The following is a 17,366-nucleotide window of genomic DNA, read 5'->3' as shown; positions in this document are numbered from 1 at the left end:
TGATTCTCTGGAGGTACAGGGGTTTTACTGGTGTGATTCTCTCTGGAGGTTCAGGGTTTTACTGGGTGTGATTCTCTCTGGAGGTACAGGGGTTTTACTGGTGTGATTCTCTCTGGAGGTACAGGAGTTTTACTAGTGTGATTCTCTGGAGGTACAGGGGGTTTACTGGTGTGATTCTCTGGAGGTACAGGGGTTTTACTGGTGTGATTCTCTCTGGAGGTACAGGGGTTTACTGGTGTGATTCTCTCTGGAGGTACAGGGGTTTTACTGGTGTGATTCTCTCTGAAGGTACAGGGGTTTACTGGTGTGATTCTCTCTGGAGGTACAGGGGTTTACTGGTGTGATTCTCTGGAGGTACAGGGGTTTTACTGGTGTGATTCTCTGGAGGTACAGGGGTTTTACTGGTGTGATTCTCTCTGGAGGTACAGGGGTTTTACTGGTGTGTTTCTCTCTGGAGGTACAGGGGTTTACTGGTGTGATTCTCTCTGGAGGTACAGGGGTTTACTGGTGTGATTCTCTGGAGGTACAGGGGTTTTACTGGTGTGATTCTTTCTGGAGGTTCAGGGGTTTTACTGGTGTGATTCTCTGGAGGTACAGGGGTTTTACTGGTGTGATTCTCTCTGGAGGTTAGGGGTTTTACTGGTGTGATTCTCTCTGGAGGTACAGGGGTTTTACTGGTGTGATTCTCTGGAGGTACAGGGGTTTTACTGGTGTGATTCTCTCTGGAGGTACAGGGGTTTTACTGGTGTGATTCTCTGGAGGTACAGGGGTTTTACTGGTGTGATTCTCTCTGGAGGTACAGGGGTTTTACTGGTGTGATTCTCTGGAGTACAGGGGTTTTATGGTGTGATTCTCTCTGGAGGTACAGGGTTTTACTGGTGTGAGTCTCTGAAGGTACAGGGGTTTTACTGGTGTGATTCTCTCTGGAGGTACAGGGGTTTACTGGTGTGATTCTCTCTGGAGTACAGGGGTTTTACTGGTGTGATTCTCTTGGAGGTACAGGGGTTTACTGGTGTGATTCTCTCTGGAGGTACAGGGGTTTACTGGTGTGATTCTCTCTGGAGGTACAGGGGTTTACTGGTGTGTTTCTCTCTGGAGGTTCAGGGGTTTTACTGGTGTGATTCTCTCTGGAGGTACAGGGGTTTTACATGTGTGATTCTCTCTGGAGGTACAGGGGTTTACTGGTGTGATTCTCTCTGGAGGCACAGGGGTTTTACTGGTGTGACTCTCTCTGGAGGTACAGGGGTTTACTGGTGTGATTCTCTCTGGGGTACAGGGGTTTTACTGGTGTGACTCTCTCTGGAGGTACAGGGGTTTTACTGGTGTGATTCTCTCTGGAGGTACAGGGGTTTTACTGGTGTGATTCTCTCTGGAGGTACAGGGGTTTACTGGTGTGATTCTCTGGAGGTACAGGGGTTTTACTGGTGTGATTCTCTGGAGGTACAGGGGTTTTACTGGTGTGATTCTCTCTGGAGGTACAGGGGTTTTACTGGTGTGATTCTCTCTGGAGGTACAGGGGTTTTACTGGTGTGATTCTCTCTGGAGGTACAGGGGTTTACTGGTGTGATTCTCTCTGGAGGTACAGGGGTTTACTGGTGATTCTCTGGAGGTACAGGGGTTTTACTGGTGTGATTCTCTCTGGAGGTTCAGGGGTTTTACTGGTGTGAGTCTCTCTGGAGGTACAGGGGTTTTACTGGTGTGATTCTCTCTGGAGGTACAGGAGTTTTACTAGTGTGATTCTCTGGAGGTACAGGGGGTTTACTGTGTGATTCTCTGGAGGTACAGGGGTTTTACTGGGTGATCTCTGAGGTACAGGGGTTTACTGGTGTGATTCTCTCTGGAGGTACAGGGGTTTTACTGGTGTGATTCTCTCTGAAGGTACAGGGGTTTACTGGTGTGATTCTCTCTGGAGGTACAGGGGTTTACTGGTGTGATTCTCTCTGGAGGTACAGGGGTTTTACTGGTGTGATTCTCTGGAGGTACAGGGGTTTTACTGGTGTGATTCTCTCTGGAGGTACAGGGGTTTTACTGGTGTGTTTCTCTCTGGAGGTACAGGGGTTTACTGGTGTGATTCTCTCTGGAGGTACAGGGGTTTACTGGCTGTGATTCTCTCTGGACGGTACAGGGGTTTACTGTTGTGATTCTCTCTGGAGGTACAGGGGTTTTACTGGTTGTGATTTCTCTGGAGGTACAGGGGTTTTACTGGTGTGATTCTCTCTGGAGGTCAGGGGTTTTACTGGTGTGATTCTCTCTGGAGGTACAGGGGTTTTACTGGTGTGATTCTCTGGAGGTACAGGGGTTTTACTGGTGTGATTCTCTGGAGGTACAGGGGTTTTACTGGTGTGATTCTCTCTGGAGGTACAGGGGTTTTACTGGTGTGATTCTCTCTGGAGGTACAGGCGTTTTACTGGTGTGACTCTGGAGGTACAGGGGTTTACTGGTGTGATTCTCTCTGGAGGTACAGGGGTTTTACTGGTGTGATTCTCTCTGGAGGTACAGGGGTTTTACTGGTGTGATTCTCTATGGAGGTTCAGGGGTTTTACTGGTGTGATTCTCTCTGGAGGTACAGGGGTTTTACTGGTGTGATTCTCTCTGGAGGTACAGGGGTTTTAATGGTGTGATTCTCTCTGGAGGTACAGGAGTTTTACTGGTGTGATTCTCTGGAGGTACAGGGGTTTTACTGGTGTGATTCTCTCTGGAGGTACAGGGGTTTTACTGGTGTGATTCTCTCTGGAGGTACAGGGGTTTTACTGGTGTGATTCTCTCTGGAGGTACAGGGGTTTTACTGGTGTGATTCTCTCTGGAGGTACAGGGGTTTTACTGGTGGGATTCTCTCTGGAGGTACAGGGGTTTTACTGGTGTGATTCTCTCTGGAGGTACAGGGGTTTACTGGTGTGGTTCTCTGGAGGTACAGGGGTTTTACTGGTGTGATTCTCTGGAGGTACAGGGGTTTTACTGGTGGGATTCTCTGGAGGTACAGGGGTTTTACTGGTGTGATTCTCTGGAGGTACAGGGGTTTTACTGGTGTGATTCTCTCTGGAGGTACAGGGGTTTTACTGGGGTGATTCTCTCTGGAGGTACAGGGGTTTTACTGGTGTGATTCTCTTGGAGGTACAGGGTTTTACTGGTGTGATTCTCTGGAGGTACAGGGGTTTACTGGTGTGATTCTCTCTGGAGGTACAGGGGTTTTACTGGTGTGATTCTCTCTGGAGGTACAGGGGTTTTACTGGTGTGATTCTCTCTGGAGGTACAGGGGTTTTACTGGTGTGATTCTCTGGAGGTACAGGGGTTTACTGGTGTGGTTCTCTGGAGGTACAGGGGTTTACTGGTGTGATTCTCTGGAGGTACAGGGGTTTTACTGGTGTGATTCTCTGGAGGTACAGGGTTTTACTGGTGTGATTCTCTGGAGGTACAGGGGTTTTACTGGTGTGATTCTCTCTGGAGGTACAGGGGTTTTACTGGTGTGATTCTCTGGAGGTACAGGGGTTTTACTGGTGTGATTCTCTCTGGAGGTACAGGGGTTTTACTGGTGTGAGTCTCTGAAGGTACAGGGGTTTTACTGGTGTGATTCTCTGGAGGTACAGGGGTTTTACTGGTGTGATTCTCTCTGGAGGTACAGGGGTTTACTGTGTGATTCTCTCTGGAGGTACAGGGGTTTTACTGGTGTGATTCTCTCTGGAGGTACAGGGGTTTTACTGGTGTGATTCTCTGGAGGTACAGGGGGTTTACTGGTGTGTTTCTCTCTGGAGGTTCAGGGGTTTACTGGTGTGATTCTCTCTGGAGGTACAGGGGTTTTACATGTGTGATTCTCTCTGGAGGTACAGGGGTTTACTGGTGTGATTCTCTCTGGAGGTACAGGGGTTTTACTGGTGTGATTCTCTCTGGAGGCACAGGGGTTTTACTGGTGTGACTCTCTCTGGAGGTACAGGGGTTTACTGGTGTGATTCTCTCTGGAGGTACAGGGGTTTTACTGGTGTGACTCTCTCTGGAGTACAGGGGTTTTACTGGTGTGATTCTCTCTGGAGGTACAGGGTTTTACTGGTGTGATTCTCTCTGGAGGTACAGGGGTTTACTGGTGTGATTCTCTGGAGGTACAGGGGTTTTACTGGTGTGATTCTCTGGAGTTACAGGGGTTTTACTGGTGTGATTCTCTCTGGAGGTACAGGGGTTTTACTGGTGTGATTCTCTCTGGAGGTACAGGGGTTTTACTGGTGTGATTCTCTCTGGAGGTACAGGGGTTTTACTGGTGTGATTCTCTCTGAAGGTACAGGGGTTTTACTGGTGTGATTCTCTCTGGAGGTACAGGGGTTTACTGGTGTGATTCTCTGGAGGTACAGGGGTTTTACTGGTGTGATTCTCTGGAGGTACAGGGTTTTACTGGTGTGATTCTCTCTGGAGGTACAGGGGTTTTACTGGTGTGTTTCTCTCTGGAGGTACAGGGGTTTACTGGTGTGATTCTCTCTGGAGGTACAGGGGTTTACTGGTGTGATTCTCTGGAGGTACAGGGGTTTTACTGGTGTGATTCTCTCTGGAGGTTCAGGGGTTTTACTGGTGTGATTCTCTGGAGGTACAGGGGTTTTACTGGTGTGATTCTCTCTGGAGGTCAGGGGTTTTACTGGTGTGATTCTCTCTGGAGGTACAGGGGTTTTACTGGTGTGATTCTCTGGAGGTACAGGGGTTTTACTGGTGTGATTCTCTCTGGAGGTACAGGGGTTTTACTGGTGTGATTCTCTCTGGAGGTACAGGCGTTTTACTGGTGTGACTCTGGAGGTACAGGGGTTTACTGGTGTGATTCTCTCTGGAGGTACAGGGGTTTTACTGGTGTGATTCTCTCTGGAGGTACAGGGGTTTTACTGGTGTGATTCTCTCTGGAGGTTCAGGGGTGTTTGACAGGGGTTTTTACTGTGTGATTCTCTCTTGGGTACAGGAGTTTTACTGGTTGTGATTCTCTGGAGGTACTGGGGGTTTTACTGGTGTGATTCTCTCTGGAGGTACAGGGGTTTTACTGGTGTGATTCTCTCTGGAGGTACAGGGGTTTACTGGTGTGATTCTCTCTGGAGGTACAGGGGTTTTACTGGTGTGATTCTCTCTGGAGGTACAGGGGTTTTTACTGGTGGGGATTACAGCTCTGGAGTACAGGGGGTTTCTACTGGTGTGATTCTCTCTGGAGGTACAGGGGTTTACTGGTGTGGTTCTCTGGAGGTACAGGGGTTTTACTGGTGTGATTCTCTGGAGGGACAGGGGTTTGTAAGCTGGTGGGATTCTCTGGAGGTACAGGGGTTTTACTGGTGTGATTCTCTGGAGGTACAGGGGTTTTACTGGTGTGATTCTCTCTGGAGGTACAGGGGTTTTACTGGTGTGATTCTCTGGAGGTACAGGGGTTTTACTGGTTTGATTCTCTGGGTACAGGGGTTTTACTGGTGTGATTCTCTCTGGAGGTACAGGGGTTTTACTGGTGTGAGTCTCTGAAGGTACAGGGGTTTTACTGGTGTGATTCTCTGGAGGTACAGGGGTTTTACTGGTGTGATTCTCTCTGGAGGTACAGGGGTTTTACTGGTGTGATTCTCTCTGGAGGTACAGGGGTTTTACTGGTGTGATTCTCTCTGGAGGTACAGGGGTTTACTGGTGTGATTCTCTGGAGGTACAGGGGGTTTACTGGTGTGTTTCTCTCTGGAGGTTCAGGGGTTTTACTGGTGTGATTCTCTCTGGAGGTACAGGGGTTTTACATGTGTGATTCTCTCTGGAGGTACAGGGGTTTACTGGTGTGATTCTCTCTGGAGGTACAGGGGTTTACTGGTGTGATTCTCTCTGGAGGCACAGGGGTTTTACTGGTGTGACTCTCTCTGGAGGTACAGGGGTTTACTGGTGTGATTCTCTCTGGAGGTACAGGGGTTTTACTGGTGTGTCTCTCTCTGGAGGTACAGGGGTTTTACTGGTGTGATTCTCTCTGGAGGTACAGGGGTTTTACTGGTGTGATTCTCTCTGGAGGTACAGGGGTTTTACTGGTGTGATTCTCTCTGGAGGTACAGGGGTTTTACTGGTGTGATTCTCTCTGGAGGTTCAGGGGTTTACTGGTGTGATTCTCTCTGGAGGTACAGGGGTTTTACTGGTGTGATTCTCTGGAGGTACAGGGGGTTTACTGGTGTGATTCTCTCTGGAGGTACATGGGTTTTACTGGTGTGATTCTCTCTGGAGGTACAGGGGTTTTACTGGTGTGACTCTCTCTGGAGGTACAGGGGTTTACTGGTGTGATTCTCTCTGGAGGTACAGGGGTTTTACTGGTGTGATTCTCTCTGGAGGTACAGGGGTTTTACTGGTGTGATTCTCTCTGGAGGTACAGGGTTTTACTGGTGTGATTCTCTGGAGGTACAGGGGTTTTACTGGTGTGATTCTCTCTGGAGGTACAGGGGTTTTACTGGTGTGATTCTCTCTGGAGGTACAGGGGTTTTACAGGTGTGATTCTCTCTGGAGGTACAGGGTTTTACTTGTGTGATTCTCTCTGGAGGTACAGGGGTTTACTGGTGTGGTTCTCTGGAGGTACAGGGGTTTTACTGGTGTGATTCTCTGGAGGTACAGGGGTTTTACTGGTGTGATTCTCTGGAGGTACAGGGGTTTTAACTGGTGTATTCTCTGGAGGTACAGGGGTTTTACTGGTGTGATTCTCTCTGGAGGTACCGGGGTTTTACTTGTGTGATTCTCTGGAGGTACAGGGGGTTTTTACTGGTGTGATTCTCTCTGGAGGTACAGGGGTTTTACCTGGTGTGAGTCTCTGAAGGTACAGGGGGTTTTACTGGTGTGGATTCTCTGGAGGTTACAGGGGTTTTACTGGTGTGATTCTCTCTGGAGGTACAGGGGTTTTACTGGTGTGATTCTCTGGAGGTACAGGGGTTTTACTGGTGTGATTCTCTCTGGAGGTACAGGGGTTTACTGGTGTGATTCTCTGGAGGTACAGGGGGTTTACTGGTGTGTTTCTCTCTGGAGGTTCAGGGGTTTTACTGGTGTGATTCTCTCTGGAGGTACAGGGGTTTACATGTGTGATTCTCTCTGGAGGTACAGGGGTTTACTGGTGTGATTCTCTCTGGAGGTACAGGGGTTTTACTGGTGTGATTCTCTCTGGAGGCACAGGGTTTTACTGGTGTGACTCTCTCTGGAGGTACAGGGGTTTACTGGTGTGATTCTCTCTGGAGGTACAGGGGTTTTACTGGTGTGACTCTCTCTGGAGGTACAGGGGTTTACTGGTGTGATTCTCTGGAGGTACAGGGGTTTTACTGGTGTGATTCTCTCTGGAGGTACAGGGGTTTTACTGGTGTGATTCTCTCTGGGGTAGGGTTTGGTGTGATTCTCTCTGGAGGTTCAGGGGTTTTACTGGTGTGATTCTCTCTGGAGGTACAGGGGTTTTACTGGTGTGATTCTCTGGAGGTACAGGGGGTTTACTGGTGTGATTCTCTCTGGAGGTACAGGGGTTTTACTGGTGTGATTCTCTCTGGAGGTGCAGGGGTTTTACTGGTGTGATTCTCTCTGGAGGTACAGGGTTTTACTGGTGTGATTCTCTCTGGAGGTACAGAGGTTTACTGGTGTGATTCTCTCTGGAGGTACAGGGGTTTTACTGGTGTGATTCTCTCTGGAGGTACAGGGGTTTTACTGGTGTGATTCTCTGGAGGTACAGGGGTTTTACTGGTGTGATTCTCTCTGGAGGTACAGGGGTTTTACTGGTGTGATTCTCTGGAGGTACAGGGGTTTACTGGTGTGATTCTCTGGAGGTACAGGGGTTTTACTGGTGTGATTCTCTCTGGAGGTTCAGGGGTTTTACTGGTGTGATTCTCTCTGGAGGTACAGGGGTTTTACTGGTGTGATTCTCTGGAGGTACAGGGGGTTTACTGGTGTGATTCTCTCTGGAGGTACAGGGGTTTTACTGGTGTGATTCTCTCTGGAGGTGCAGGGGTTTTACTGGTGTGATTCTCTCTGGAGGTACAGGGTTTTACTGGTGTGATTCTCTCTGGAGGTACAGAGGTTTACTGGTGTGATTCTCTCTGGAGGTACAGGGGTTTTACTGGTGTGATTCTCTCTGGAGGTACAGGGGTTTTACTGGTGTGATTCTCTGGAGGTACAGGGGTTTTACTGGTGTGATTCTCTCTGGAGGTACAGGGGTTTTACTGGTGTGATTCTCTGGAGGTACAGGGGTTTACTGGTGTGATTCTCTGGAGGTACAGGGGTTTTACTGGTGTGATTCTCTGGAGGTACAGGGGTTTTACTGGTGTGATTCTCTGGAGGTACAGGGGTTTTACTGGTGTGATTCTCTGGAGGTACAGGGGTTTTACTGGTGTGATTCTCTCTGGAGGTACAGGGTTTTACTGGTGTGATTCTCTGGAGGTACAGGGGTTTTACTGGTGTGATTCTCTCTGGAGGTACAGGGGTTTTACTGGTGTGATTCTCTCTGGAGGTACAGGGGTTTACTGGTGTGATTCTCTGGAGGTACAGGGGTTTTACTGGTGTGATTCTCTCTGGAGGTACAGGGGTTTTACTGGTGTGATTCTCTCTGGAGGTACAGGGGTTTTACTGGTGTGATTCTCTCTGGAGGTACAGGGGTTTTACTGGTGTGATTCTCTCTGGAGGTACAGGAGTTTTACTGGTGTGATTCTCTCTGGAGGTACAGGGGTTTTACTGGTGTGATTCTCTCTGGAGGTGCAGGGGTTTTACTGGTGTGATTCTCTCTGGAGGTACAGGGTTTTACTGGTGTGATTCTCTCTGGAGGTACAGAGGTTTACTGGTGTGATTCTCTCTGGAGGTACAGGGGTTTACTGGTGTGATTCTCTCTGGAGGTACAGGGGTTTTACTGGTGTGATTCTCTGGAGGTACAGGGGTTTTACTGGTGTGATTCTCTCTGGAGGTACAGGGGTTTTACTGGTGTGATTCTCTGGAGGTACAGGGGTTTACTGGTGTGATTCTCTGGAGGTACAGGGGTTTTACTGGTGTGATTCTCTGGAGGTACAGGGGTTTTACTGGTGTGATTCTCTGGAGGTACAGGGGTTTTACTGGTGTGATTCTCTCTGGAGGTACAGGGTTTTACTGGTGTGATTCTCTCTGGAGGTACAGGGTTTTACTGGTGTGATTCTCTGGAGGTACAGGGGTTTTACTGGTGTGATTCTCTCTGGAGGTACAGGGGTTTTACTGGTGTGATTCTCTCTGGAGGTACAGGGGTTTTACTGGTGTGATTCTCTGGAGGTACAGGGGTTTTACTGGTGTGATTCTCTGGAGGTACAGGGGTTTTACTGGTGTGATTCTCTCTGGAGGTACAGGGGTTTACTGGGGTTTTAACTGGTGTGATTCTCTCTGGAGGTACAGGGGTTTACTGGTGTGATTCTCTCTGGAGGTACAGGGGTTTTACTGGTGTGATTCTCTCTGGAGGTACAGGGTTTTACTGGTGTGATTCTCTCTGGAGGTACAGGGATTTTACTGGTGTGATTCTCTGGAGGTACAGGGGTTTTACTGGTGTGATTCTCTCTGGAGGTACAGGGGTTTTACTGGTGTGATTCTCTCTGGAGGTACAGGGGTTTTACTGGTGTGATTCTCTCTGGAGGTACAGGGGTTTTACTGGTGTGATTCTCTCTGGAGGTACAGGGGTTTACTGGTGTGATTCTCTCTGGAGGTACAGGGGTTTTACTGGTGTGATTCTCTCTGGAGGTACAGGGGTTTTACTGGTGTGACTCTCTCTGGAGGTACAGGGGTTTTACTGGTGTGATTCTCTCTGGACGTACAGGGGTTTTACTGGTGTGATTCTCTCTGGAGGTGCAGGGGTTTTACTGGTGTGATTCTCTCTGGAGGTACAGGGGTTTTACTGGTGTGATTCTCTCTGGAGGTCAGGGGTTTTACTGGTGTGATTCTCTCTGGAGGTACAGGGGTTTTACTGGTGTGATTCTCTCTGGAGGTGCAGGGGTTTTACTGGTGTGATTCTCTCTGGAGGTACAGGGGTTTTACTGGTGTGATTCTCTGGAGGTACAGGGGTTTACTGGTGTGATTCTCTCTGGAGGTACAGGGGTTTTACTGGTGTGATTCTCTGGAGGTACAGGGGTTTTACTGGTGTGATTCTCTCTGGAGGTACAGGGGTTTTACTGGTGTGATTCTCTCTGGAGGTACAGGGGTTTTACTGGTGTGATTCTCTCTGGAGGTACAGGGGTTTTACTGGTGTGATTCTCTCTGGAGGTACAGGGGTTTTACTGGTGTGATTCTCTCTGGAGGTACAAGGGTTTACTGGTGTGATTCTCTCTGGAGGTACAGGGGTTTACTGGTGTGATTCTCTGGAGGTACAGGGGTTTTACTGGTGTGATTCTCTCTGGAGGTTCAGGGGTTTTACTGGTGTGATTCTCTCTGGAGGTACTGGGGTTTTACTGGTGTGATTCTCTCTGGAGGTGCAGGGGTTTTACTGGTGTGATTCTCTCTGGAGGTACAGGGGTTTACTGGTGTGATTCTCTCTGGAGGTACAGGGGTTTACTGGTTTGATTCTCTGGAGGTACAGGGGTTTACTGGTGTGATTCTCTCTGGAGGTACAGGGGTTTTACTGGTGTGATTCTCTCTGGAGGTACAGGGGTTTTACTGGTGTGATTCTCTGGAGGTACAGGGGCTTTACTGGTGTGATTCTCTCTGGAGGTACAGGGGTTTACTGGTGTGATTCTCTGGAGGTCAGGGGTTTCGTAACTCTGGCACTATGTTTGTAGTTGTTTGTCCCAGTCTTTTGTTCCCAACCTATTTTCACACTGTTATTGTATCTCAATGTTTGATCTGTGTTTTCTCTTCTAACCATGTCTCTTCTCCCCAGTTCTACAGAGCCCTCCGCTGAGAATAGCCCAGAGAGGCTCAAGGCCAAGGTATGTGTGTGAAGAGAAACCCAAACTGTGTGTCTGTAGTGGTACTAGACTAGCCAGGTCGCATGATTTACGTACAGTAACTCTTCTGTCGTTGTGTAGATGATAGGCTGATGATAGGCTGATGTTTGGCTTCAGCACAGACAGTATGGGTACCAGGCTAGTATTGGACCATGTGGGTTTAAACTATTGACATTGATTAAATACTGTAGACTTTGTCTGCATCCCAAATTGCACACTCCCCTACATAGTGCCCTGGTCAAATGTAGTGCGCTATGTATAGGAGAAGGTGCTATTTGGGAAACGGACATTGATTCAATACTGTTGGCACGGTGATCTGAAACAGGGCATCTACATGACAATACGTATTGACAGTGCTCACTGATGTGTTCTAATGCAGATAATACGTAAAGGCTATTTATTGTGTTTCATATTGTTTGTTCACGTTGCATTGATTTAACCTATGTCTGGTTCTGATGCATTTAACAGAAATCTCTTACATGGCCCCACTTCTTCTCCTATTCATATGACTTGGTATGGTATTTATGTTTGTTTGCTCCAATCATACCCAATCAAACAGAATACGAACAAGTACTGTACATAGCAGGGCATGACACAGTCTAATTAGCATATTCATATTGTACTTCATCAAAGTTCATTTCAGTAATTTACACAAATATAGAGGCATATTGGATTAGACTGAAGTTAATTAAATCAAATGGAAATCTGAGCAGTAATGAATCATTCATAATTTCTTCAAGAATGTGAATCAGCATTTATTTTGTTATTTTAATTTCTGAGGTTGGGTTTTTGCGTAACAGCATTTCTCTTTCAATCACATTATCTGGCTCTCACTTTGTGACTGGCTGTTTGATTTGTCTATAGTAATTCATTAGTTAGATATTCTTTAGCCACTGATGTTATCAATCAAGTTATAGCAATAGGGAAATCACTTCAATATAATATCGCATTTTTTGCATAGTATCTAGTCTTTCATTCTTGATACATAACCTCAAGGCAGAGCTCGGCACCAGTCGGCCCGTGGGCCAAAACCGGCCCGCGAGTCATTTTGTTTTGCCCCCCAAAGTTTATAGTACAAAAATACTTTAAAATCACCTGGAATTCAGCTTAAAATGGTTTTAATTTAGGAAATCTGTTCCCAAGTATTCACACAAATAAAAGAAGAGACGCAATTGTGTCTCAATGTAATCAAGGTATGAAATGATTGTTATTTTTTAAATACAATCTCTTTCTGGGCTTAGTTGTGGTCAATTTGTAGTGTACAAATTATTATAATTATTTTCTGGCCCCCGACCATCCCCACCAACAAAAAATGGTCCCGGGGCTGAATCTAGCTGCCTACCGCTCCCCTGAGGTGAGGTTCAAGTGATGTATCTCTCTCTCTCTTCTCACAAACCTCAAGGCTGCACAACAGGGAATCACTAATGGAAGGTGTGCATCTGGCTCAAGCTTTTCACCCCAAAGAAGTAGCTAGTTACCGAGCTCAGTGGATCCAATCTGGCCACAGACAAGAGAATCAGACAGATTTACAGTACCTCAAATCACAAGGAGGGTTATGTTTGTGCAGACATCCTTAGTCATGTTGATTAAGGAAAGCCAACCTTGGGCGGTAGGTAGGTAGGTCTGGCCAGCTGTAAGCTTCAGAGATTAAGATGCCCCCAGTCTGTCTGCCAGACAGAGTTTATTATTGTTATCACTGGAGACAGGGAGAACTATTGAGGTCTCGCAGGTAAACACACACACACACACACAAACATAAACACACATGCACGCGCACATGCGTGTTCAGCCACACACTCACACACACACATGCACATACACATACACAGACCGACATATGCACATACACACACACTCACCCACACTCTCTCTCAGATACACTGCTGGGGGAAGGTGACTCAGTTCAGCTACAGATCCCCAAACAACAACTCAAACCACAGTAAACTTGCTTAATTATGCAGTATAATATCAAAGTTATATTTCATTACGTCACATCATTGAACAATACAATATGTCTCTGAATTAGCAATAAGTCCACAGAATATGTATGTAACAGTCCGTCCTGTCTCGTCCATCTATACATTTTGAAATCAGCATTAAATTGCATCAACAATGGAATTTAGTTGCTTTGGATTAAAAACATCACACAACAAAAATGTATTTATTTGTGTTGAGAGGGGAATACAATATGTGAGATGGGCTCCCGAGTGGCACAGCGGTCTAAGGCACTGCATCTCCATGCTAGAGGCGTTACTACAGACCCTGGTCCGATTCCAGGCTGTATCACAACCGGACGTGAATGGGAGTCCCATAGGGCGGCGCACAATTGCCCAGGTTTGGCCGGGGTATGGCGTCATTGTAAATAAGAATTTGTTGTTAACTGACTTGCCTAGTTAAATAAAGGTAAAAACAAAAGGCTGGGCATGAAATGGCACACAAACATTTGACCAGGGCCCATAGGGCGTAAATTGGGAATAGGATGCCATTTTGGATGTAAACAATGTTTTGACTAAGGACTAATAGACTTCTGCATGGTGTTGTTCTCCATAGGGTCCTGTGGTGAAGGATGATCTGAGTACCAGCAGTAGCAGCTCAGTGGAGGTCAGTGGTCTGCTGACTGAAGCCAAGATGTCCGGTCACTCACACACCCTGGTGCTCTCCTTGGACGAGGTGAGAAACAAAGATTTGATCTCACATAAAGTATCAACCCAGTATCAACAAGCAGTAGTTATTGAACTATATTTTAAGTGCCTATATTTCACCACATAGTGCTCCTGCCATGCCAAATAACATCTGGTTGCCAAGTGTCCAGACAGTGTAACAATGGTGTTCGACTGACCTGTTTCCTGTTTATTCCTTACAACTTATATTCAATTTAACTCACTTTTATGTAAGCAACGGTAGGTTCACTATTCAGCCATTTTGTATCTTGTATGTACCCTGTAGCAGGGTCTCCCAAACTCTGTCCTGGGCCCCCCCTGGGTACACGTTTTGTTTCCTCCCTAGCTCTACACAGCTGATTCAAATAGTCAAAGATTGATAATGAGTTGGTTATTTGAATCAGCTGTGTAGTGCTAGGACATAAACCAAAACGTGCACCCGGGGGCCCAGGACAGAGTTTGGCAGACCCTGCCCTGTAGGCCTGTAAAGGGCACCATTGTGTGCCCTGTTCCACTGCTGCTGCTGTGTTTTTGTATTGACTGGCCTCTCCTGTCCTGTTGTCCCCCATGCTGCCATGTTCAGAGTCTGGATATGATAGATGAGGAGGTAGGATCTGGCTCTGAACGGCTTAAAGGAAATGTGTTTACATCACACGCCTCCATCCGTCAATAATTCTCATATTGTTTTAACATACCGGTAGATACTCCAAAACCTTGGGACTGCGTGTTTCTTATGTGATGTTCAGTCTTCAGCATGCTGTCAACACCTATTCTAAACATTTAGAAATGATTCATTTTAAATCACCCATCACTATGTGTTCGCTCTCGTCGCTTCATGTGGAGAGAGAAATAAAGGTTGAAGAAAGCTTGGTTCTCTGTAGACCTCCAACCGTGTGTGTTTGTGTATCTAGATCCTCGATGAGGGCCAGTGCCCCAAGCAGCACCAGTGGCAGAACCTCATTGTGACAGAGTGGACCTCCCAGCAGGTGTCCCGCTGGCTCATGGGACTAAACCTGGAGCAGTACATCCCAGATTTCATGGCCAAGAACGTAGACGGAGTCCAGCTACTGCAGCTGGACAGTACTGAGCTCAAGGTAAAGGGATGAAACCTGTGTTAATGTGCATATCCAGCTGTGTTAGTTACTTTGGGATTCAATCTGAGGTGCGCTATAGAGCACCGCACTATACAGTTGACAATGTGCCTTTTAAAAGCATTTTCTCCGACGTTCGCAGAGATCACATTCATGGTAAAGGATCATGTCAGCTCAAGTATAAAAGTCTGTTAAAGTGCGCTGCTCTACAATGTGCCTTGGATTGAATCCTGGCCTTAGTCACTAGTAAGTTACTAGTATCACCTTGTTTACATATTGTCATATTAGGGTGTTTGGTGAAACTCGCCAAGCTACAAGTACTTTAACTTTTTAATATAGTAACTGATTATGAATACATTTCTGTCATTAGCTTCTATACTTGCCCTGAAGCTTTGGGCCAAAGATATTAACTGTAAAAAAACAGGCTAAAATTGTTACAGCTCGTGATGTATTTTATTAGACCCTAGCTGCTGCGTTCAATTCCCTGGACTTGATTTCCCTTACAGATGTGCATCTGTTCACTCACCCCCCGATCTCTGAACCTTGTCCTGTGTGTGTGTGTTGGTGTACAGACCCTTGGCGTTGCCTCCTCCCAGGACCGGGCTCTGATCAAGAAGAAGGCAAAGGACCTCAAGGTCCTGATGGAGAAGGCTCGGAGGAACCGGGAGAAACTGGACAAACAGCGAGAGAAGCTCCGTAAGAAAGAGCTGGAGCAGCAACAGAAACAGGCCCACAAACCCAGCAGCAAGGGCCACTCCGAGACAGCAGACTGCGCAGCAAAGTAACCCACGGCTTTAAGACCTACCTCTCCTTGTCTTTCTACCAACAACCACTACAAAGTAGCATCTCCAGGGATAGAAACAGTCACCAGAACCACTGAGCTAAAATACCAGATATATTATGTGATATGTCAATTGATATAACCAGAGATACTTTGAAGGAGGAGATGGGGAAACTCCAGTGGAATCGTATTAATGCTCATTGTGTACGTTGCCCATGTGTCGTCAATGGGCCCGCGGTGCATTCTGGGTGATTCTGGGACAAGGAGAGCTCAATTGGGTGCTGGGTCAAAAACCCAACATTACAAATCTTTTCCGAGATGTGAGATAATTAACTTGTTCTGTGTAATATCGTATAGCTTTGGAATCGTGACATTACGTACTTTTGAGGAAGATAGGCAGGTTTCTCGATTCATACTCTGACTTTGAGATTCATACCCTGACTTTGAGAATTGCGTGACGATTTGCTTAGCAACAGCGTGATGCAGCATGACAACGTGAATGCGATTGGTTGACAGTCTGCTGTGCTGAGTGGGGCGTTATACGTTCCTCCATTCATAGCCTAATGCGATTCCCATCTCCTCCTTTCTGTATTATCTCTAGTATAACACCTAACAGGGCTTGAGTTCAGGCTGTGGAGTTCAGTGCACTACTCCTGGAGGCTGTAGCGCTGGAGGCCATCACGCTACTGTACCACCGAACAAATACCAAAATGACCAGACAGTTGGATAGTAAAAATGCTGCCCACCCACCTGCCTACCTTTCACTTCATTGTACATCCTCGTAGTGCAGCGTTTCCCAAACTCAGTCCTACGGATCCCAAGGTGTGCACGTTTAGTTTTTGCCCTATCACCACACAGCTGATTCAAATGATCAAAGCTTGATGATTAGTTGAAACCAAAACCCTTTGGGGTCCCGAGGACCAAGTTTTGGAAACCCTGTCATAGTGTTTCCAAACCTCCACCTCCATTACATATTATTTATTTTGCTGTAATTCAGGTTTATTTATTCATTCGGAAAACAGAAACACCCAAATATATCAGCTTCACACTCGTCTGCGTTCCTCCTCTTTTTATGATGTGTTATGTAAAACACCTTTAGACATAATGACAATGTACATATATGATCACATAGAGAAGTCTAATGTGCCATTTTTTGTCAAATGAACATGTAAATCCTGTGCAGATAGATCGATAGATTTATGGAATCTGAATCTTCCCATCATAGCTTTGATGAAGCACATTCTCTACAAATGACCTGTGTAGGGGATAGTGAACGCAATACCCAGATCTCACCACTTGGTGGGGCAATACCCAGATCTCACCACTTGGTGGGGCAATACCCAGATCTCACCACTAGGTGGGGCAACCAACACCTAGATCTCACCGCTAGGGGTCAGGGCTGTGTGGTGGATGATGGGGCAATACCCAGATCTTACCACTTGGTGGGGCAATACCTAGATCTCAACACTAGGGGTCAGGGCTGGGTGGTGGATGGTGGGGCAATACCCAGACCTAACCACTAGGTGGGGCAATACCTAGATCTCACCATTAGGGGTCAGGTCTGTGTAGTGGATGGTGGGGCAATATCCAGATCTCACCACTCTAGGGGTCAGGCCTGCTCCTTGACTCCTACTACTGGAGAATGATGGCAACACTGGAACTACTCAAGAGGAACTGAAGTCTATTGAATAGACAAGTTCAAGGCTTACTGGAATAAGAACCAAGTTTGTGGGAGGAAAAGTATTTATACTCCTTACTGGAACTACAATGGAGATCTCAACACTGGAATTCCAACTACTGTATGAACTAAACTCTTTAGTCTGCTAACAGTAAACTGGCCTCTGCATCGCATTAGAGCACTTCGCACTATGAATGACTAAGGACTTAGTGAGTGGACTGATTCCTCTTAGTGTGAAGTGAACAGTTCCATGAATTTGTAACATACCAGACCCTG

General features: G+C 46.8%; 1 protein-coding gene across 1 annotated transcript in view; it reads left to right on the top strand.

Moving 5' to 3' along the window:
• LOC115175421 (neurabin-1) overlaps nt 1-17,080 on the top strand; it is a 99,386-nt gene extending 82,306 nt beyond the window's left edge. Inside the window, exons 13-18 of the mRNA XM_029734651.1 lie at nt 10,814-10,862; nt 11,349-11,393; nt 13,431-13,550; nt 14,124-14,147; nt 14,452-14,634; nt 15,204-17,080. Coding sequence (XP_029590511.1) covers nt 10,814-10,862; nt 11,349-11,393; nt 13,431-13,550; nt 14,124-14,147; nt 14,452-14,634; nt 15,204-15,416 — 634 coding nt within the window. The 3' untranslated portion in view covers nt 15,417-17,080. The remainder of the gene's footprint in view (nt 1-10,813; nt 10,863-11,348; nt 11,394-13,430; nt 13,551-14,123; nt 14,148-14,451; nt 14,635-15,203) is intronic.
• The last annotated feature ends 286 nt before the right edge of the window (nt 17,081-17,366 follow it).

The sequence above is a fragment of the Salmo trutta genome, chromosome 36 (genome assembly GCF_901001165.1).
Source record: "Salmo trutta chromosome 36, fSalTru1.1, whole genome shotgun sequence".
Lineage (NCBI taxonomy): Eukaryota > Metazoa > Chordata > Actinopteri > Salmoniformes > Salmonidae > Salmo > Salmo trutta.
The sequence above is the reverse complement of the archived record's forward strand: the minus strand, read 5'-3'. Positions and strand labels throughout refer to the sequence as shown.